This window comes from Setaria viridis, chromosome 3 (genome assembly GCF_005286985.2).
Source record: "Setaria viridis chromosome 3, Setaria_viridis_v4.0, whole genome shotgun sequence".
Taxonomy (NCBI): domain Eukaryota; kingdom Viridiplantae; phylum Streptophyta; class Magnoliopsida; order Poales; family Poaceae; genus Setaria; species Setaria viridis.
In genome coordinates this window covers 21,078,530-21,101,643 of record NC_048265.2, presented here as the reverse complement: position 1 = coordinate 21,101,643, position 23,114 = coordinate 21,078,530, and the positions used below count along the sequence as shown (strand labels likewise).

The 23,114-nt window shown below is 42.8% G+C and overlaps 2 protein-coding genes across 2 annotated transcripts; both read right to left on the bottom strand.

The window, feature by feature from the left end:
* Positions 1 to 5,017: 5,017 nt before the first annotated feature.
* LOC117849913 (uncharacterized) lies at positions 5,018 to 6,430 on the bottom strand. The gene is made up of 4 exons (XM_034731650.2): positions 5,910 to 6,430; positions 5,640 to 5,822; positions 5,372 to 5,554; positions 5,018 to 5,265 (listed from the first exon to the last, which is right to left on the bottom strand). Exons 1-4 carry the CDS (start codon positions 6,087 to 6,089, stop codon positions 5,218 to 5,220), a joined length of 594 nt encoding a protein of 197 aa, XP_034587541.1. The 5' UTR covers positions 6,090 to 6,430; the 3' UTR covers positions 5,018 to 5,217.
* A 4,042-nt stretch (positions 6,431 to 10,472) lies between these two features.
* On the bottom strand, positions 10,473 to 22,536 carry LOC117849912 (E3 ubiquitin-protein ligase KEG). The gene is made up of 15 exons (XM_034731649.2): positions 21,569 to 22,536; positions 19,382 to 19,729; positions 19,076 to 19,306; positions 18,741 to 18,866; positions 18,331 to 18,664; positions 18,099 to 18,256; positions 17,742 to 17,899; positions 17,425 to 17,546; positions 17,188 to 17,322; positions 15,508 to 15,632; positions 15,197 to 15,301; positions 14,107 to 14,340; positions 13,026 to 13,359; positions 12,438 to 12,626; positions 10,473 to 12,362 (listed from the first exon to the last, which is right to left on the bottom strand). The coding sequence occupies exons 1-15, from the start codon at positions 22,300 to 22,302 to the stop codon at positions 10,806 to 10,808; spliced, it is 4,890 nt and encodes a 1,629-aa protein (XP_034587540.1). The 5' UTR covers positions 22,303 to 22,536; the 3' UTR covers positions 10,473 to 10,805.
* Positions 22,537 to 23,114: the final 578 nt, after the last annotated feature.

The window sequence follows — 23,114 nt, the reverse complement described above, 5'->3', positions numbered from 1 at the left end:
GTCGCCGCCCGTCGCCCGTCGCCCGTCGCCCGTCGCCCGTCGCTGCCCGCCGCCCGTCTATTCTCCCGAGCCCCACTCGCCGCCAGAACCCCGCCCGTCGCCGCCCCTGTGGCCGGCCGGCCCCGCCACCCGTCGCCCGTTGCCACCCCGCCGCCCGGCGACGCCTGTCGCCACCCGTCGCCGCCCCGTCGCCCGTCACCGCCCGTCGCCGCCCACCGCGCCCGTTGCCGCCCACCCCGCCGCCCGTGGAGGGTCTCCCGTGTGCGGCACAGTGCAGTGGAAAAAAGGGGAAGAAGAAGATAGGATAGAGAGGATGACAAGTGGGGCCTTAATTGGGGGGCAACAATGGCAATCCACACTGAAATCGATCTTTTTTGGAGCTGAGGGCACCCATCTAGCCAAACACCCCATTTTTGTTCTGGAGTTTTGGAGCGGAGCTGGCTCCATGTGGAGTTCTGGAGTGGAGCGGCTCCACCCGGAGTTGGAGCCATACCTGCCCGCCTCTGCCGCCGGAGCCCCGCCCGCCCCTACTTGCCCTTGCCGACGGAGCGCAGGAGAGCAGCGGGTCCGCAGGCGCGGCAGCGGAGGCGTGGAGAGGTCACACTCGCCGTGAAGAAGATGTTTTTTTCTTTTTCTTTTAATTCTGATGCATGGGTCCAAATTGCCAGTGAGACAAAGATAAGAGTGGAGCTGTACCAAACGCTTTTTGAGATTTCAGATCCACGGTGGAGCAGCTCTATGGAGGAGCTAGGTGGATCTATGGATCTGGAGCTGTTTTTTCAGAGCTGGAGCTCTGCCAAACAGGCCCTTAGTGTCAACTAAGCTTGGATCCTTCCGGACCTTGGGCCGGGTCTTTTGGATACTCCTTCCGGACTTCGCGGCTAAGCTTGCTCCACAGCCACAAGCTCGTGCTCCACTTCGTCAGTAGCGGTGCCTACGTGAAATGTCATGAATGAGATGCAAGTCACTGATAACGCGAGCTAACAGAACACAAGCCAAACACGAGAACTATGCATGCAAAGAGTGTAATATTTTGAAGTTTTCATACAATAGCGATTACCAATTATTAAACTAAACTAACTACACCAGGAAGCGTGGTTGTTGCTAGTAATGATCAGATTTGTTTAGTATCTTGTCAGAAGTATTTCTTTCACGATAAAGTCGCAAGCCAACAACATAAAAGGACATACAAATCAATTTGAAATGATTTCATTTATAGAGAAAAACATACTAAGTTTTCATTGGTACATTTTAGCTATTTGTAGCTATATTGCAAGCGTCCCTTTTATTTTATATTGCGACTTGATCAATTACTTTTATTGTTCAACAGGGTCATGACATCAGATTGTGGCAAGATGCAACTAGCAGGTTCAGACATAAAACAATGCACATGGCAGGGATTCAGGATTCAGGATATTGGTTTAATGGGAGACTTGGCCATTTCAGGGTAAAGCTGAAAACATGAGGCGGACCAGATTTTCACGGTGTTTTTCAACAATCAAACAAAATTTCACAGATCAAGCTTATACTCATGGGAAACTAGATAAGGACTACCAATCTTGTACTTGGTCAAAGTTAAGTGTTTAGGCAAAATAAAATTTTAACGCACTCGAACAAGGCTAAAATGACATACCTCAACACTTGAGTTTTCCAGAAAACACGTGTAAATGTGGAATTTGATTTTATTTTGGGATTTAGACATGTTCATGAGTCAATAATTATGCATTTAACATTTTAAACTACACTTGGTACTTTTCGTATTTATACTTTTAATTTATATTTAGTTGTAAAGATAACATAAACACCTTAATAATCACATTTTGTAAGATAAATCATGGCCACATGTGCTCACATGCTAATAAAATTATTAGATACATTTATTTGTTTAATTTAAATGTTAATGACCCTAATTAATACCAGGGTGTTACAGGCATGAAGCCAAGCGGTGAGCAAGACCACCAATATAGTGGTTGGGAAATTGGATGCACAGCACGAAGCGTGCACGTTATGCCATTGGATGTCTCACTGACAAGTGGTCTTTAAAATTTCAGACTTGCAGTACCCAATTCCCCAACAACATTTGTTCATTAAACTTATCTGGCTATATATAGCATTGCCAAGGATTCGGTACAGTGTGTGAGACCAATAAGTTGTACTATGTTCCATGTAGCTTGCTGATTCTTCCTTCCTCGTAGCCTCCCGTGTCCATGCATAGCCTATGCTTTTGCAAAGGAAAAATGCAGGGGGCAGCCTGTAGTTTGTCTCTCCTCAGGACAGAGACACCTACCTTCTAATTAACTAGTATTCGCTCCGTACCAAATTACTATTCGTTTTGGTTTTTCTAGATACATAATTTTGTATCTAGACATAGCATACATCTAGGTGCTAGCAAAAGCTATGAATATAGAAAAGTCAAAACAAAAGTAATTTGGAACAGCCAGTAGAAAATTAATGTGTAGCCCTATCTTAACTACTGGCATGGGTGGTACCCAAAACCAAGACCATAATTCATATTGTAAAATAATTAGTGGTGCTTGGCTGCAAACTTTTTCATGCACAAAATGTATTGTTTAAAGATGAAAGTTGGACTAAGTGGGAAACAGCAAAAGTACTGCAAACTTTCCTGTACCATCTGTCTTCATTCGAGTTCAAATTTTCAAAGCATCTTTGTGAACTCTAATAAGATATTGGCACTGAGAGCAGCCTACAACCAAACACCGGTGACTAAACGTAGCAACACTATAGCCGTTAATCACCAGCTGGGTCCCGAGCCCCAAACCCAATCAAATCCTATGATCTTATCCTCATCTCTTTTCAAGATCACTTAGGTGAGCACCGGCAGGGTTTTGTTAGACCGGTGGTTGCATGAATTGTCGAAGCTGGATTCATTAGATGTATGCTTCTGTTTCCTTTTTGTGATAAAGAATAAATTGTGATAAGATCGTAAGACTAGATACGTGGAACTAATCAGGGTCCAACGGTGTCTATTTTGAAAATTGATGTGCAATTAGCATGGCTACTGCCTACTGATGATTGATATGACACACAAATATAGCATCGTCCGGACCCTTGTTGTTAGTTAATTGGAGAAGCTGCCGTGTACGAATCATTCTGGCGTCAACTTGAAACAATAGCGACCCTGATGTGGTGTGATAGTTGATTATATGTATAGCATTGTCACTTTAATTTTCAAGACGTATCTTTCCCCTTTTCTGTTGGTAACGATTTATGAAAGCGTCTGTTGGGTCATAAAATAATTAAGAAAAGTTCGTTGAAAAAAATAATTAAGAAAAGTGAATATAGTATATTCATTTTATTTTTGTAAGACTTTGTGTGGTCTCTAATATATTGTAATGTAATAACTATGAACTTGACATCAGATGAAAGTATTTCCAATGTTGCAGAATTTGTACGGTATAATGCATAAATTTTTAGATTATGTGTTAGTCAAAGATTAACAAAAAAAAGGGTTTATTGCTGATGGCAATAAGCAAATACTCTAGCTTGTTTTAGTTTAAATAAAATACATACTTCCACCATTTTCTTGCATATAGACGTCATATCGGATGATAGGAATATAGGATGTTATGCAAAGGATAAATCAGTTAGATGTTGCAACTTACAACATGTGCCCTAAACAAGAAACCAACGAATGGGTCAAGAGAGCACACAACATTACAACAGTAGCCAGTGGTAGACACAAGAGATCAACTAAATAGCCCTTTCCTCTACCGATCAACAAAGCATGCCTTGTCACATGTTGAAGCAACAAGTGACCACAACGATCTTCTTTTAGAGTCTTGGACGTTCAGAAATGCATGTACGATTGACCAAGACGAGGACCTGAGGGAGACCTGAATCCATCATGTCCTGTGTGGATGTGTATTAGACTTTTTTTTTCCCTGTACTACGTACATCTAGCACGAAAAATGTGAGAAGCTAAGAGAACGTGCTCATGCGCGCGACGCGACGGCAGCAAGGTCCTGGACCTATCATCCAGCTGCAGCTGCATGAAAGTGAGTGGATTTAGGCTCACCTTTTCAGGCCGGGAGGTCCCTTGCAGCCGAATTGTCTTCCGTCGTCTTTGTAGCTCGGAAGCAGGCTTGAAATCAGATCATGACCCAATCATGTGCTTCTAGATGGGAGCAAGTGGAATAGTCGTAAGTAGTTTTTACTCATAAATATTGCTATACATTTAGATATGCATGTAAGCGTATAGTAAAAACTATACACTTAAAAAAGCTAAAACGATATATAATTTGGAACGGAGGGAGTAGTTAGCTTATGGGCTGATCTCCGGAACTGCCATAAATCTGGGCTGCCCAATAAGCCCAATTGGGCCGGCTGAGCTTTGGTTGAACAGAGGTTTATTACTAAATATAAATGAACTGAGACGCAAAGATTTATTCCTACATTTTTCTAGGAGTGGCTTCGCCAAAGCATACGCAACAAGCCAAATGCGTGCAAATTCAGGTGAACACAGCTAGGTTTTTGGAAACCCAAATTTTGTAGAATGCGGTTCCCAAAATCCAACCCACGTAACTCCCCCCGTACTGGGAAGGTAAATAATATGCATCACAGCATCAGTATATTTTCAGAGCATTGCCAGGAATGTTAAGAGACTGTCAAGCCCAGAAGCGTACCTAATTCCTTTATATCAACAGTTACTAACAGTAAAACATATCCCTAACATATTAGCTCAAAAGTAAAATATACGATGCATTCAAATACTGAAACCAGACACCAGCTACACAACCAAAAAAAAACAGAGGATCATTCGAAAGTTAGCATGACTCAAACAATGTAAGGCACCGCAGTGCATCCGTAAGCTTCTAACAAAATCGATCAATAAGAGCAGGCATGCAGACCAAGCATGAAACATCACCAGATCAAACTGAAGACAATCGCTTGCAGTTTGCAGCGAAGCTCCTGCAACCATTTTATCATAAGCATATGCCACAATGACAACAACAACGAGGCAACGAAGCTATCAGCAACGAGCCAAAGCAAACGCAACGAAGCTAAAAGACCTCCTTTTGTTTTCCCTCACGGGGAAAAAAAGCCTCCATTTATCAGGAAATAAAATTTTGCGACCCAAGAAGCTTCAGTTCCAAGCTTTTTTTATTAGAGTACCCAACAACCAAAAGAAAGGGTCACATAACGATGCAAAGTATTGTAACATTTACTGAAAATAAGGCTTGCCAACCATGAGAGGCTCTAATTCACAGTCAAAATACCAAAGTCCTGAACATCTGCATGACCTACCTGCAACAAGTTATAATGGGTATTCGTAAATGAGCCTGAAAGCATAAAAAGATATTTATATAAGAGCAGTAGAGAGACAAAAGAAATAACATAATGACAAACCTACCCAACGCTCGTATGGCTTGATAACAATTTCCAGCAGAGATTTGGCATTGGCAAGTATAATTTTCACAATATTGGGGACCCTTTTATCTCCCTGGACACAAGTGATTTTAACCTTCTTAAGATGTTCACAATTGACCTTCACTTTTGATTCATCAGTTTTACAATGACTAACCCAAGCTCCAATCTTGTGAGAAAAATATAAACCTTGTCAACACATTGGTTCTGAAGCAAAAAAGATTCCAACGTGATAAGAAGGAATATACACTTACCGATCCAAGATGCAGGGTAAGTTTCTGTATGATTGGTGAGAATTGAAGCAAGTCGAACAATGCAAGAAGGTCAGCATCCACGCACCAATCACCAACAGACAATTTTTTCAGGTTGTTGAATGTCTGGCACCTCAGGAGGTCCCTTTTCAGCACCTTGTTTAACTGTGATGGATAATTATCATACTGCAATTGCATACAAAAACGAAAAATCAGCTATATAAAAGAAAGAAGGGAAGACGACCATAGCAAAGTTAAGATCAGAGATGATACATTGTCAACTGGAGCAAGCAACTTCAAATTCGTAGCATTTGACAGAGCACCAAATATACTGTATTTTGCATCAAAACTCGAGTAGGACTCTTCTTCAAGGGAAATTGAGGCTGTTACCAAGGATGATACATTCACAAGGCAAGGAGCTAAAAATGGAAGGTCCTCCAGGTGCAGTGACATAAGGTTTGGGGCATCTATCAGAAAATCTTCAAAATCATCGTTAAAATCATATGCCTCAATGCAACGAGATGTAATTATTACTCAGAGTGGCAGAGGAAAATTTGGTGACAAGAAATTGACAGTCTATCATCGTGCCGGACAGCGAGAAAAAAGCCTCTCCATGAAGACGTCAGTGATTGAAACACCAGAGAGATTTGAGTATTCTCAGATGGACTGAAGTGAAGTAAGAGTGATCTAGATTCAATAGCTGATGATGCTCAATGATCCCAAGCTCACGAACATTGCAATGCAGAGCATAGCAAACACATCGGTTAGCTCTGTCATCGTCAAGGGAAACACTACTACTTGAGGTCCATTGAAAGTTGTCCAGAGGAATACAGCCACGGTGCAGTAGTAAATTGTCTATGAATTTCATGAATCCTATCTTGCTAGTGAATTCGCGTCCTTCAATGTTAAGGCGCCGCAATGGTTTCCAAACGTGGAGCCATCTCATGGACAGCACGCATGTCTGTACAGCCTCCCGTGCTGTCGTGAAAGACAGTATATGGTGGAGCAACTCATCAGGGAGGCTGCTGATCACGTCACAGGTGCTGACCTCAAGAGCTTTTGGTCTCATGTGCTTGTTGGACATCCTCGTCACTGAAAATCTCACTCCAAGGGACATCTACTATAGTGTGTGGTGAACAATAGCCCTGCATACAAAACCAACAAAAAACATATTAGTGGACTTTGCGAGCTTTAGCTGTTTACTTCCAATCAAGCAATTCTTGTTAAGTGAATATAATGGTTAGTATAGGTCAAAACCACGAAACAATCAGCAATTTGAAATGCAGGGTGTCTCAGGGAATATCATGATTTGCATTACTAAAGAAGGAAAAAAAAGGTCTGAAAGCATCGCAACTTCTATTATGCTGCTAAGTGCTAACTGAACTGCACCAAACTACCAACCTGTGGCAAAATAGGGAGACAGAAAAGACCAAGATGGCAACATCATCCGCAGAAACGATAAAGGCAAAAAGCTAATAGTAATTCAACAAGATTACGGTGACGATACTTTCTGCCACCACCACCACTTCAAAACAGAAGACCGCATATGGAGCATAGCAGACAATGCAAACCAGCTCAATCTCCGTGTTTGACTTCACTCCATCCACCAGTGGTATGATCCAAGTAATTTGCTGCCTCATCTCTTGAATAAACCAAAGGGCCATTGCTTGGAGCTCCTCGCCCTTGCTGGTCATAATCTCCTTTATCGATTCAGGCTGTAGAGTTACCCAAAATTTGATACAGGTGCAGGAGTGGCAGACTGTGGATTATCTCCATGGGGGATTTGAGTGGGTTTCTCAAAATACACTATACTGTGTATTTAACAGCTGGCCCAGATTACTGCTGCCAAAAAAAATAACATATTCTCCCTGCCTTGGCAGAATAAGCTTCTAAAAGATACGCACTTCCTACTGGCCATTGCCATTTCACAAAATCAGTGTTTAGGCAGTAAACATGCAAACTTCACGTTGCAGACAAGTATATCTCTGTCCCCATTAAAAAAACTCGTAGATTTAGATTACAGATAGCATAATACTTCATCATGAAGCAAATTGTATACTTCAACCCTATCAGGTAAATCCTTGCTCATCTCACCAAACGATACTACAAGTAAAGAATTTGATTCATCCTTTATAGCCAAACCAATCCAAACCACAATCTTTTCATAGCCTCCTACGATCAACAACTACCAAATATTATCACCTGATCCAACCAAATCTACCGAAGAAACAATATATCAACCAAATCTAATTGATGGCGGAGATTAGCAGTCGGTGGTTGAAATGGAGCAGCACACGGAGTCACTTACTGAACATGGAGAAATAAATCTCCGGCGCTCGTTGTACCGGCGCGCGCGCGCGACGGCTTGAGTCGCCGTTCGCCGTCGTCGTGGCCGAGAATGCAGGCTGTGGTCGATACGCCCGTTGCCGGGCGTGGCCCTAGCGGTCCATCTGCGCCGCCGCAGCCTGGAGTGAGGCCGGCACGACGGTAACTGGTGTGAGAGCGAGTTTCCAAAACATTCTTTACCAAAACTATGTTTCGAAGGGCTCTACTAAAAAAAATTTTCCTCAAAATCATCACATCTCACAGCAGATTCTTGATAATAAATTTCCCAATATTTTAAAACTCGCCACATCAGCACGCGTGCCCCCTTGAGCTGGGCCGCCCCCCTCATCAATGGCCGCCACCCCCGCCGCTCCGGTTCCCCGTCCTCCTGCTGCTCTGCGCTGCCTTCTCCTTCCACGGTAAACGCGCTCGAGCCACCTACCTCTGTCCTCCGACGCGTCGTCTTGATTTCGTGCAGCTCACCAGGGTGTCGTCGTCGTTGATTTCATGACGAGCGACGGCCGGAGGCGGACGGGGCTTGCGGGCTTGCGCGGTGGACGGGGTTCCGGCCTCGGGTTCTTGCTTCCGCGCGTCGGTATAGCCTCCGGAGGTTATGCGTGGCCAAACAAGGAGAAGAGAGGGTGAGAGGGAGGCTCGGATGGCGACGGGGAAAGGCAGCGGAGGTCGAGCTCACCCGGCGAGTTCCGGCCTCGATTCCGCAGCGATGAGGGCTCGGCGACGGGCGTGGTTGAACGGCGAGAGGCCGATGAGGTCGGAGCCGCGCGTCGGGGACGACGTAGGGGCCTCGGTCCCGTGGTTCTTGGCGTCGGGGTGGCCTCCTGAGGTGCCACGGTGGCGATGGCGGCGATGGCGGCGATTCACGACGAACGAAGGTGCGGCGGCGGGTGGGATTGATTGAGATGGCTAAAGGGGAGGGCGGGGGATCGACGCAGGCCGTTCTTGCCCCTGCAGAACCGGAGCAGATGAACGTGGTCGCTGCATCGCAAGCCCGTTCGCGCCGCCATCGCCGCAAGGCCACTCGCGCCTCCGACGCTTGCCTCCTCCCAGAACTGGCGCGAGCGGGGAAAAAATTCGGCGGGACCGGCTCTGCGCGCGGGAAAGGAAGACGGGGGGCCGATTGGGGAGTTCTGAGGAGTCGCGACGCGGATAGCAACGGATGAGTTTTTAGCGTCGTTGTATTTTTGCGAGGAAAATAGGAGTTGTTGGATCTTGTTTTTTTTCCTTCCTAAATTAGGTTTTGGAGTAATATAAGGGAATTTTTGGAGTTGCTCTGATGCTACGAATCTTAAACCATGTTTCAGAATTTCAGCGAAATTTCATCCTTTTCGCTGGGCGAAGTTTATATTTATTTCCCTTTTCTTTCATTTCTTTTTTCCCTTTTCCGGTCCACCTGGAGATATTTTTTTTATCTAGTTTGTAATTCTCCCATTTGTTTCACAAGTTGTATCTTTAATTTTTATTTCTTATAGATCTGATCAGATTTTAACATACTTCATCGAGTTGTTCTGATAGTTCAAATATATTATTTCTTAATGTATATTTGAATTATTCTAAGATAAAAATTATTCCACGTTATGTTTTATTATTCTGGTAGTTAAATCTATTGTTACATTGGTGAAATTTTCTCTTTTTTAGTTTTCCTTGATATCAAAACATTTTTATTATCTATTGGAACATATTTCTTGCTTACAATATTTTTCTTCGTTTCAAAACATTTTCCCGGGACATGGAGCTTTTGCCTCAATCCTTTCTTTTCCTTGGCCCCGCTTAGAAAAGGTCAAGCGGATATTGTCGGTATTGCCTTTGTGTCGGTAATAATTTATATCTTTTATCATAGTAAGTATAATACTCTTTTTCATGCTGACAACATTTTTCTTTACTTGGAACAATTTATTCTGAAGATAAAAATATTTCAAAAGTTATATTGTACGGAATGTGACTGCATCTTGCAAATAAGACGGATCCTGCAAGAAAACTGAAGATACGCTTGTAGCTAAAAGGAAAACAGAAAGTATACTGATCATTTCTTCTTTTTGGCAACTTTAAAAATCCTCATATTTTCTTGAAGCATACCACATTCAAATTCAAACATCACTACAGTTTGTAGTATGTACTGCATCCGTTTCAAAATGTAGGTCATTTTAGCTTTTCTAATGTACATAGATTTTATTGTGTATCTAAACATAACCCTATATTTAGGTGCATAGCAAAATCCTATATTTAGATGCATAACAAAATATATGTATCTAGAAAACTCAAAACGACCTACATTTTGAAACAGAAGAATAGCACAGTAGCTGGTAGCAACCAGAATAGCATGACATATGCAAACAGCTTGGGAGAGGCAGGACGCCAAGCCCACCATATGCCACTGGGGAGCAGAGTTCCTCTGCAGTCACTTCTGGGACATGGGGCACGGCCAGGCATTCCACAGTCCACATCGAGAGAGCTCATAGAAGATAGAACCTATTAGCACAGCCGCCAATCAAGTAAAGATACAAGGCCACTATCAATTAAATTAATGTTCAGGTCCCAACCTGTACACTGGTATATGATACACTGAAACCAAAAAAGGCGTCAGGCGCATAATTATACATGTAAACCAAAGAAAAAAAACCTAGGTGGTGGTTATCAACTCTATTTCACTATTGCCGTCTCTTTCCATTCCTGGGTTATCAACATGAAATACACCCCTCCATGCTAGCGACCATAACTATGTGCAACTTGCAACTCCACTGCAGGTTGAGATCTTACTAAATTTGAAGTGCTGCAAAATGGATGGGTGCAAGAAATCAGGTATGGGGTCAAAAGAATACAGCAAGCCTATGAAAAAAAACCATTAGGAGCCTCCGTCAGTGAGGGGGCGTCATCAAGAATGATATCAGCAGGGTCCCCGATCCAAAGTCTATCCCTCCACCGAAATTTGATCCTCAGCTTTCCATTTGCATCGACACCTATAACCTCGCCTTTGCTCGCATAGGTCTCCATCCCCCAACCCCACCTGGGGGATACAAGACCAGGTCGTATCCGTACTTTATCACCTTGTCGGAAGGGCCTCACCTTTTCCACCTCCCACGCTTTGCACAACCATAGTCTCTCACAGAAGCAGAAAGCAATCCAGAGCTCTCCATCATCAGCCCGATGGACCACCCCTATGCTGTTGTGGTTCACATCACCCCATTGATATGTTGGGGTTGCAATGGAGTCCTTAACCTTCACCCAGTCCCCAACACAGATTTCTTCCTCTTCCTCCACTTTCTCCACCTCTGCTGGGTCTATCAACCAAGCCCTGGCACCAGCTGGGGTGTGAATCCTTAACTTCCCATCAGCGTCAATTGATGAGATTGTCCCTATACTCAAATGATTATGATTAGACCAACCAAATCTTGGCTGGCGGATACAACCTCTGATTCGAACACGCTGCCCAACAACAAACTTGCTAACTCCTTCAAGCTGGCTAGAAGGCCCTATCCACCTTTCCTGCTCACCACAAAAAGCCACATGAATGGTTCCATCCCAAACATCACCTTGATATCCCACCCCATGCACCACACCAATGCTACCAGGCCTGAGAGATCTCCATTGATCCGCATCATTCCGCAGCCTAACCCACTCTCCAACCTCAAATATTTTCTCAATTTCAAGATCTGCAGGATCACCTCTCCACAATCCAGGCACACCAAAGAAGGCAACCCTAACTTCTCCGTCAGCATGTACACCAGCGATTATGCCTCTAGAATCAGGCCTCGCATCTCTCCATCCCCATCTAGGCTCTGAAATTCCAGCACGGAACCGAACATGCTGACCTATCTTAAAGGACTCTACCTTCTCAATGTCTGTGTTATGAGTTAACCATTTCCCATTCCTGAAGCAACCAGCTAACTCCAAGTAACCAGAGTCCTGGATGCTGTGGACTACTGCAATGCTTATTCTGCCAATACTGTTCCAGTCATAGGTAGGTCTGCTCCCAATACTTGGTTTTTGGCGGACCCAGTCTCCAACCTCAAAAGCTGAAAGCCTCTCAGCATCACCAGGAGCAACCTTCCATAAACTTTTTCGGCCAGAAACCTTGATATTTAAAGTCCCATCCATGTCAATCCTCGCTATGGCTCCAATGGTTGCTGCAGTTTCATTCAACCATCCAAGGCGTGGCTGAGATATGGAAGGTGACACATGAACTTTTTCCCCTACCTCAAATGGCTGTGCCTTCTCCACATCTGCAACAGAACAAAGAAAAAGCTTGCTTCTGAAGCAGAAAGCAATACCAACATCCCCATCATCTTGTAGACTATGCACTATTCCAATACTATTACGAGTCACATCCTCCCATCCATATTTGGGTGAAGGTACTGTTGCTTTAACTCTAACCCAATCACCAACCTGCAAACAGAAACAGAAGATGAGGATCCAAAGAAAAATGAGAATAACAGAGATGGGAATATAAGAAGCTTATACCTTAAAGTTCTCAATCTTCTCCATGTCTGATGGATCTGCTTGCCATGGTGCAGCCCGATTAGGAATATCTATGATGAGCAGACCATCACTCTCGATGTCAATTATTTTCCCCACACTGTGATGGGTCTCCCCACCCCATGCATATCTGGGTTCTGCGACAGACCTCTTTACGCATACTTGGTCGCCAATCTGGAAAGTTTTTTGCAAAATCAAGAGCATCAAACTAAGCAAAACCAAACAGGCCACCAAAATGTCACAGAAGCACAAATAACAAAAATGTTACAGAAGCACAAATATACGAAGTTAATTCCTAATTGTTGTGTAGCCATACTGAATCTATTTAGAATTGACAGATAAATAGTGAAACTTTGATGATATGTCTCTTGAAAAGATGTATATATAACCAAAAGGGAGTAAATAAAAGTGCAGATAAAGCCACAGCAGTACCAAAGGACCTTAGTTGTAAAGGATTGCAAATACACACGAACAAATGGATCATATATTCACTAGTAGATGGTTAAAAAAAACGTGCAGGAAGCAACTTACAAATAAACCATATATTAAGTGGTAGATAATTCAAAAAATTACCTTGAATGGGTCAACATGTTCGACCTCCTCTGGTTCACACAACCATGGATTGGACAAATAGCAAAGGCCCAATAGAAGACTGCTATCTGGTCTGATGGAGTATACAATACCAACACTTCCAGGAGTAATAGACTCCATGCCATGTACAGCAACTGTTAGCGAGGGACGAATCCGAACCCAGTTACCAACCTTATATTCTTCAACCCTTTCAATCTCAGCAGGATCAGCTCTCCATCCCCTGGAAGCTCCTGGGAAACCAACCCTCAAGATTCCATCATCATCAACACAGAGAACCGTCCCAATGCTATCCCGCGACTGACCGCGCCATCCAAATCTAACAAGAGGATATCAGACAGCGATCAAAAATGACAATTTCACATCAAACAGTTGATCGGCAAGTATACTGCAGTTTTTTTTCCCACACATTTCACACATTACTAGGTTACCAAGATGATAGTGAACATGCCATAGAAATCGATCTCAGCTGAAAGATAACACCAATACCATTAGCATGCAAATGGCAACTATATATCACCATAACGTTTTGAACTTCAGTGTTTGCTAAACTGCAAGTTCAGTTTTTGTAACAGATAGAAGCAAAGCACCATTTGTGGGCTATCATCACTTGAACGGCATAGGATCAATGAAGAGCCTAATGCATCAGTTTAAACTTTTCAACCGTTGAATATAATCAGAACAGAGACTGGCATGTCTCGTGCAAGTTTTGTTTAATACTGAACTACAAGTTACTAGCATGATCATTGATCAGCATCCCTGTAAAACCTGGAACGCGAGATTGAATAAGTATACAGAGCATAGGGAATCTATCTGCTGGAACAATCATACAGGCCTTCTATTTATAGTTACTGACGGAAGACGCATGGTGGATCTCCGGTCCAGTGTACCTTTTTTATATATATGAGGGTATGCTAAAGGCCTTTGTTAATTTAATAATCTGAGAGTCCAGCAAGAAAAGAAGTCCTGTTAACATAATAGGCATTGTTTCATTCACTTCACGGTGAGGTGTCAGCCACATAAAAGGGTGTAGCATCAAAAGTATGAAGAATTAAAGTTGATTTACCTAGGTTCTGGAACATCTGGCTTGAGCTGCACATGTTGGCCCCTATTTAATGGAATGACTTTGATAACTTCACTTGTCAAAACACGTGCTTCTCCAGTACAAAATGACACAACAAGGTGGTCATTGTCTACAATAGACTGGACAAAACCAATGCTTCTGGGTCCTGCACCTTGCCAACCAAAAGCCGGTGAAGTGACAGTTCTTCTAAATTTCACCCAATCCGCAACTTCGTATCTGATTACAGCATAAATAAATGGATTAATAAGACAAGTTGCAAATAGCATGACCAAGTTCCTATTTACTTGTCATCCTAGAAAGTGCTGAGTCAACTTTTCCAAATTATACTTCTAGAATTGCCTTCAAAACTCAAAAGTATGTGAATATCGTAGTTTTTTAAATATTTCTTTGCAACATATAATTAAGGAAGGCAATGGTTGACATTGTATATTGGAGACTTTTAGTCAAATAGCGCTTAAAATAAACAGAGATAGTATCGAAGATGCCCAGCTAGAACTTACACTCTACTGCACTTGAACATATATTGCAAAAAATGTAAATAAAAGAAAGAGTGGATTTCATAAAAATATGTTGATCAAACTGTCACAAACCTACACTTCTACAGAAATTTTACATAAGACCAATCAATCTTTGGACTAACATATCAAAGGAAATATATGAAAAAATTACAGTTCCATACAACAATCTCTGACCAATTGGGCCCTCCTATAAGTGAGACATGGTAATGCTCTAGGTCACGTGGACCAGACACATCAGCATATCGGGTGGAGAGCAAACACCCCTTACTTGCCTTTCGTGTCATGCAGATGATGGCAAATTGTTTGCGCCACATGGTAGCTCCATCTTAGCATCATGGCAACACATATTACTGTATAGCGTACACAGGTGGGCCTGCCAGTTGGTGGGAGTATATTGTCTAGAATGAAAACTTGCTAAAAGTATGGTTTAGCTAAAACCTATGCTCAAGAGTGTACTTTTGTGAAAACCTCCCAAGTGTGGTTCCGTGGATGTAGCCAAAGCATGTGTAGTTTCGCAAATTTACTGAAAAAACAACACAGCATGAGGTCCTTACATGGTTGGGGAAAGATGAACTCCTTTATCTTCAAGTGTTTCCATCAATTCTTCATAAATCCATTCTCGTGGAAGCCTCTCAAGAAAATCTCTTAGTGTCCAGCCTCTGTAATTTATAAGGATATTGTTCGACTTGTTAACACATAAACCATGAAACTTCTTCATTCGCAGTTTCGCAAAACTAAATTTCCAACAGCATCGTAAAGAGAAGGTTTCAAATAAAAGAAAATATTATGCAATAATCATATTTTCTTGTTGTTTCCTTCAGCATAACTTTTTTTGTATAATTGATTTCCTTCATAAGTTGCTTACCGGTGGTTTCTCACATCAACAGCAGGTGACGGCTGTTGTAGCATTTGGACAATCCAAGTCATGTTTTCACGTATCATTTTTGCTGCATCAGCAGCTATATGAAAAGCATTGTCACCATCATCATCCTGTTAACCAAATAGCACAACATTAAATACATAACATAGCAGTAAAACCAGGTTGAGTAAAATGGTAAAGGTGCACCCAAAAATTGTATAAAGAATTGGTCCTGTGTAACATAACTATAGACCTGAAAAGGTCCAAGATAACCGGAAAAAAAACGAAATAAAAGAAACCAGGAAGAAAACCGACAGTAAGGCCTTCCTATAGCACATTCCAGGGGCAGTCATTTAATATCAAAATCAGGTAAATTCAGTGGATGGATATCATTCGTAAGAACCTGTATCAGCATAAACTTTCAGATTTAGCAGGCCCGATGACTAGCATAGAATGATAGAAGTGTCCTATAACATGGCTGAAAGAAAAAAGTTCTCAGTACATCCTAATTCTTTTTTGGGTGATCATAGCACCAATCATCTTGACTTCTTGAGAAGATCACCAACAAAGAGTACACAGTAATTTAGAAGGTCCAACTGATTTTGCAGGTTCGTTAAGTTATTATGTTAGCAACTAAAAAATATTCTAAACATCCATATGCCCACTACTACGATGATCCGTTTTAGACTTGTGATCATTAGATCATGAAATAGCCCATTTACAACACTTAAACATGGTCCTATACTCCTAGTATTGTGCTCTTTAGAACATTTCAGGAATTGGAGGTATCCATCCTTGATAATTATCTAGCCATAGTACTGGAGCCTAGTGGTTGATACTTGATAGGGATGACATGGGACAATGCAGTAGATCTTTATGTCTCCAGGGTGCAGTAGAACTAGGAACTACAATAAAGCCCAATCTTTGTTGGCACATAACATTGAGAAGTTGACACATTTAGTTTCAGGCAAATCAATACATTTGAGACGAAGCATCTCCTAATAGCCAGGTTTATTTGAGAAACACTGGTTAGAGGCTGCAAAGTCACTTCCTACCTTTTACAGAGGCTGATGTAGCCCAGCCGTTGGGATGATTTTTTTTCCTTGTAATTTTTTCTTTCCTTTTGTTTTTTCGTCTTTGTACAATTGATTTCCATTTGATATATTATCTAGTTCCTCCAGAACTGATGTCGGCCAAAAATTGAAACATACATGTGATTGGCTGAATGTTTAAGTTATATAATTGTCATCATGACAGAAACAACACAGCAAAAACAAATTCCATTGCATGTGCCCATGCAAAAATAGGACACAGGAAAACCATAGCGATTGAGTGTATTATAATCTCAGAAAACATATTATGACAAAGGATATCAAAAAATAAATGTGACAGAAACTAAATGCCATTCATACATTTTATAGGTTTATGGTATATTTAAGTTCCTACTGAAACTCCACACGAGATAAAAACATAAGGTCTGAAGAACATATGACGCAAAGAACATAAATAAGTGAATCAGAATGAACAACATATTACAAGGAGGTTCAGCACAACTCCCAGTTAGTAGCACTACTGTATATTTCCTAATATTGATCTGCACAAGAGTATTTTATTGGACTTGACTTCCAAACTTACCCAGTGCTATCTACAAAAATTATATGAAAAAAAGGCAGCAAGACAGCAAACCTGTATGTTGCAGTTTGCTCCAGCTGCCAAAAGCAAGCCAACACATGAGTTTGCACCTCTGTTGAGTGCAACATGGAGTGGGGTTGTATTTTGAGCATTTCTTATATTTACATCAACTCCTGCTTCCAGTATGATCTGACAGCAAAAATATAACACAAACAAGCCATATTATCATATGGTAAGCAGAAACAGCAGAGAAGTCTAGGGAAAAAAATCAAGCCACCAGATGGCCTTTACCTTAACCAGCTCCACGTCATCGATCATTGCTGCAGTATGTAATGCAGTTCTACAGTGTGGATCGTCTTGTGCTGTAGGATCAGCACCAACAGCGAGCAATGTTCTTACTAACTCTCGACCCTCTGGCAAATGTAAGTCAATAGTCCTATTAGAACAAAACAAGATCTGCAATAGATAAAAGAACAGGATTGTCCAAATATCCTAGACCTTATGGAACTGTAAAAACAGATTTGCCCATATTGGTATAACCAAACATAGAACTATAGAAGTACGTCTTTGTATCTGCTAAATGTAATAGAAGTAAAACCATAAATTACCTTTCTCGTGCTCCTTTTTAAGAGCTGCTGCCATGCATAAAGCTGTCCCAACAGGGCTGGGTACATCAATCGCTTCTGCTATCTCCTCTAAAGATGCAACTTCAACCCATCTTCTCACCACAGCAGTGTTCCATGTTTCAATACATAGATGCAATGGCCTATTCACCATGAGAGTGAAATGTCACTAAAAGGAAATAACTAGACAGATAAAACATGCAAATGGAGAAGATTTAATGCAGCCAAAGATTAAATGATTTTTTAAAAAAAAATACTTTTTAAAGTGGCAGATGAGCATTAAAAAACACAATAATAGAAGCTGATTCCCTGGGTGGGCCCTTACACTAGGCAATTTCTTACGTTTTATGTTGAGAATTTGGTATGCCCATCGATCTGCAGCCTCCATTTTCCAGTATGACAATAGCACAATCAGTATATCTCCTGGCCACAGCAATATGCAGGACAGATTCACCTTCTCCATCTACTGCATTAGGATCAGCTCCAGCAATCAGCAGCTCCTGCACACACATACAAAATCTAAAAAATAGAAACCACCAAGCTCAAACAGTATGATGTGAGCATGACGACATACTTGCATGCACTCCGGTTGACCATGATGGGCACAGACGTGGGCAAGAGTAGGACCCAGGCCTTCTCTAAGCCTAGAATTGATACAAGAAGACCTGCCTACAAGTGCACGAACACATCGAGGAGAGCCAGCAGCCAAAGCAAAAACTATAGGAGGGTCTTCATCCTTATCTAATATGTCTACATTCTCTTGGTAAGCCACAATAGCTTCCACAAGCTCTGCTGAGCCTCGGCGGCATGCTAAATGTAAGGCAGTGTGCCCATCTGTATTTTGTGCTTCTAAGAGAGAACGAATCAAACTACCATTTCTCTCTGATGCGGCCTTTGCAAGTAGATCCCTGGTATTTACAAAAGGTTTAGTGTGAAACAGTATATGATATACGTGCAACTATACAAGATTTGCCAAGGACAAACCTAACACCAGCAGCATCTCCTTCACATACAAAACGATGTAAGGCATTTGGATTATCATGAACCATCTCCTGGATGGAGGTTGTTGGAGGTTCTATGCCATTGGGCAAGCTTTCATTTGGGAAATCACTGCAGAAGCAAGTAACTAAGTCAATACTTAAGTTTGGAAAACAATATGCATTTCTAGTTGACAATGAATGATTCCTTTTAGGAATAATTAGCTTGAAGATATTTCACTATTTGCTGCTACACTTTAGGGTAAGGTGCTCCAAAGCTTTTAGCTTCCATGTATTATGCTTTCACATAAAGTATAATACAAAGTCAGATGAATATATTACTTCTCAGGACTAGCAGGCGGGCTCCGTGGTATGTCCAGAAGATGTCGGAGAAAAGTTTTTAGCATGTCCTGGAAGGATGGTCTTCTAGAAGCTCGGAACTGCAAACAATCACCTATCATCTTCCACAACTCCCCAGGAAGTCCTACACCTACTACTCTTGAATATTGAGGCGGTGGCTTCTTTTCTTTTACAACAGACTTACAGATTTCCTCTGCACTTAGCCCAGCCCATCTGCATTTCAAGAGTATCTAACCACACCATTCACAAAATATTAAGGATAACAAATGAAATAATCATGCTACTTACGGAACAGCACCAGTACACATTTCCACAAGTGTGCAACCGAAACTCCATGCATCTGACTCTGGTGATATGCCGTTTGCACTATCCCAAAACATATTCAATGACTTCTTCAATGGTCCCCATGCCTCCGGAGCTGTATAATTGGGACTAAGCAGTGTAGCATCAATGCCGGCACTGGAGTCATCAGGTACTTTCCTACTAGTAAGGTTCTTCAAAATTGCTGAAAGACCGTAATCTGAAACAACAGCACGTCCACTTGCATCCAAAAGAATGTTCGATGGCTTTATGCTCATACAAACAATACCCGCTGCATGGAGTTCTGCTACTCCACGGGCAATATCTGCTCCATACCTGCAAAGTCAGGTAATTAAATCATAAAGGTTCCACATGGTTGAATAAGTAAAGGGTTATCAAACACAGCGACACTGGTTAAGAATGCCAAGAATTGTTAAAATGTACTGGATAGTGACAACGAAAATATACTTATTGGTAATGCTGAAACTTTCGTTCAAAGGCAAAAGGAAATAAATGAATATGAATGACATTGCATGATAACTAATTCTACTAACGTTCAATGCACTCAGCATGAAAAAAAATCAATCCACAGGTAGCTTCAGTTTTATAATTGGGGAAATCTGTTGCTTACTTAGAGATACAGCTGAAACACTGGGTATTAAAATGCTACAAGTCTCAGCATATTGTATTTGTATGATTTTGTCCATCAGCTGTCGACAGATTACGAAAGCTTTCATCAAATGTACCACAGCAATACTGCATACTCAGAACAAGTTTACACGATTAGCTTGACAGTATAAGAATGAAGTTGAACCCAAGATGGTCTCGGTAGAACCATAAAACACCACCATAGGGTTTTCTTTTTAGCCTACCCCAATTTGCTTTTTAAAAAGCTTCCTTGTTGTTGTTGTTTTTCATTCTGCCACCATAGGTTTTTGAGACAAATTAACTCAACTAGCTTAGGACATTCACTAATGTTCTGCAACTTTGGTAAGTGAGATATAAGGCGCGCTGATTTCGAGTACCAGACTATCACTGGCACGCTGTTATGATGATTATGAACTTTGGTAAAGTTCACAGTTCAAATGTACTCTGACTCGGAAAATGCTCAAAGTGCTACAAGGAAATCCCATATCTAAGAAAGTGAAATAGGACAGGCTTCCATATTAGGGGAAAGTAATGAATTGGCACATATGCATGCAATTAAGTATTGTCAAACTAAGCTATGATGTAGTTATCACCTGATAAACAGTTAGCTGTATAGAAAACCTAGAAACATGAACTGCTATTAATATGGTTGCAACCAAACAGGCAATCTACTTAACCTATTGGCTGAATTTCCCTTGCTAACATATAGGTGGAAATCAAACATGGAATCTTTGAATCGAAGTTAGAGCTGACAACTACGGTCTCATTGCAGAAGACACCAACAGACTATCAAGTTGGTGCGAATTTTGCTGTGAGGCTTCCATTCTAAATACCGCATCAGCCTTGTGGAGAAATGTTAAATGTGAATTGTGCATTATTATAGAAATTTACTCAAAAGAATGCATGTCAGAGGAACTTCAATGTCCTCAGCATATACAAGCATTATAGTCGCTCTGTGAACTGATAATAGACAAAACTGATGCTGCACGGCTTGGTAACTTGATGGTAATTGACCCAGCAAACAAATTGCAAGCCAAAGTTATGCTACTCACAAAGTATGTCGTGCAGAAAAATAACCAATACGACAAGCATTAATTGTGATCACGTTTACCTTCCAAATTCTTACACTATAACACGAAATAGAAGACAAAAGCAAACAAGGAAGCTAGCAGCCTTACCAAGCCATAACCAGACACGTAGTGATAGCCATATCAAAGACCCGATGTGTAACGCCATTATTCAATATGCCACTTTACACGTAACGAGTCAAGCTACCATACAAGTATGGACCATACTACCGCTATTTGTCACTTTTAATGAACGTTCTAGCTAGACATGCTTCTTATCGAGTAGCATGTTCAAAAACTCATGCCCATGAACACGTGTATTGACACACATAAACATGCACATGATGTTGCAATGCAATCTATTTTTGCAGTACTGTCCATTTTCAACAATCAATGGTAAGACAGCGCAAAAATAAACTACTATACTACTAAGTATAAACGTTTAGATGCGATGCCACACCTGAGAATCTGCTCCAGCGTGAGCCGTCCACCATTTTGTCGCATCTCTGCCTGCACAGACCCCGCATAGCGATCCATCACGAAGCAGAGGTGGCCGCCGACCCTTACTGTACCATGGAATGCGCACACGTTCCGACACCATGTGGAGGCGCGTCTCAGCCGCTCCACCTCCTCTTGAACCCCCTCAAGCCCGTCCCCTGCGGCCACGGGCACCCTCTTCACCGCCACCTGGTGCTTGCACCGCTTGGCCCCACTGCCACGGCCACCACGGGACAGCGTGCCGGCCCACACCTCCTGCCCGGCAGGCCCAGGCGGGCCACTCCCGATGCGGCGGGCGAGCTTGAGGTCCGGGTGCGAGGCAAGGTCGAACGAGCTGCATCCGGGCGGCGGGGCAGCGGGCGCTGACGCGGGACGGCGGCTGGGGCGCGCGAAGAAGTCGTCCTCGTCGTCAGAGCCGTCGGAGGATGATCCCGAGTCAGAGTGGAGGAAGGAGGGGGATGATGGGGACGCGGAGAGTAGCGATAGGATGGGGAAGTTCTTCCGCAGCGCGGAGACGGAGTTGCCGACGGCGGTCAGGTGGCGGCACCGCGGGCACGGCAGCGTGGCGCCGGGGGCGGCCGCGAGCATGCGGGAGAGGCACGCGCGGCAGAAGCCGTGGCCGCAGTGGAGGAGCAGCGGCGTCCGCTCATCCTCGTCGTACCGGACGTTGCACAGCGAGCAGCACGGCACCCGCATCGCGCCCGGCGCCGATGGGTTCCGGGCAGCGCGGCGCGGCGCGGTGCCCTAGGGCGCGGGGTGGGGGGGAGGAAGCTGCAAGGCGAGGGGGTAGATCTGGGCGCCGCGCCGGGGTGGGGGGTTTGGGGAGGGAGACGGGTGAGGAGCGTGGGATTTTCTGAGAGGAATGGTAGAGAGGGGTTGGTGGTGATGCGGTGGGAGCTGGGAGGGACGACAAGCAAGCGCGGCGCGTCGCCTGCTTCCTGCTCCTCTCCCCGCTCCGCCGGTCTGCCCACTTTTTCGTGTGCTCGGAATGGGGGTGCCGGGTGCGGCGCTGCCGCGTGTGTTCGGCGGTGTTGGTGAGTTGCGAGTTGTTGACGCTTCTGATGAGCTCATCCGGGCTTTCAGCTTTGTTGATCGCCATTATAGTTTCCAAATAATACAAATCATTTCTGCTAAACAATTAGGCTAGGCATATCTTCAGTTAACAAAATTATCAACTCGGTTATAGTTCCACCCATATACACTAAGGCTCCCTTTGGCACAGCTCGTGCCAGCACGGGTTTAAGCTCTTTGCTACAGTATTTGATACTGTTTAGCACCATTGGAAACCATAGTGTGAAACCATTATAGTGCAGATCGAAGAAGAAAATGAACTAAGAGAAAGGTGAAGCTAGTTTTTATGGCTTCACTGGCTCTCTGCTATAGTGCGTCGCAATATTTTTATAGTGCAGAAATCAAAGCAACACATAAAGTGTGCTAAAGGGGGTTTAAGTTAGCACCGATTTAGGAAAAAAAATACTATTACAGCTACTACCACATAGACAGAGACA

What these genes read in the sequence shown, in the direction of transcription:
- LOC117849912 (XM_034731649.2), bottom strand. Translation starts at nt 22,302, where the DNA reads ATGCGGGTGCCGTGCTGCTCGCTGTGCAACGTCCGGTACGACGAGGAT. An exon ending in GTCAACCGGAGTGCATGCAA is followed by an intron (nt 18,257 to 18,330) that starts GTATGTCGTCAT and finishes ATGTGTGTGCAG; the next exon opens with GAGCTGCTGATTGCTGGAGC. An exon ending in CCAAATTCTCAACATAAAAC is followed by an intron (nt 17,900 to 18,098) that starts GTAAGAAATTGC and finishes CATGGTGAATAG; the next exon opens with GCCATTGCATCTATGTATTG.
- LOC117849913 (XM_034731650.2), bottom strand. Translation starts at nt 6,089, where the DNA reads ATGTCACTGCACCTGGAGGACCTTCCATTTTTAGCTCCTTGCCTTGTG. An exon ending in TGCTTGCTCCAGTTGACAAT is followed by an intron (nt 5,823 to 5,909) that starts GTATCATCTCTG and finishes ATGCAATTGCAG; the next exon opens with TATGATAATTATCCATCACA. An exon ending in TTACCCTGCATCTTGGATCG is followed by an intron (nt 5,555 to 5,639) that starts GTAAGTGTATAT and finishes TTTTCTCACAAG; the next exon opens with ATTGGAGCTTGGGTTAGTCA.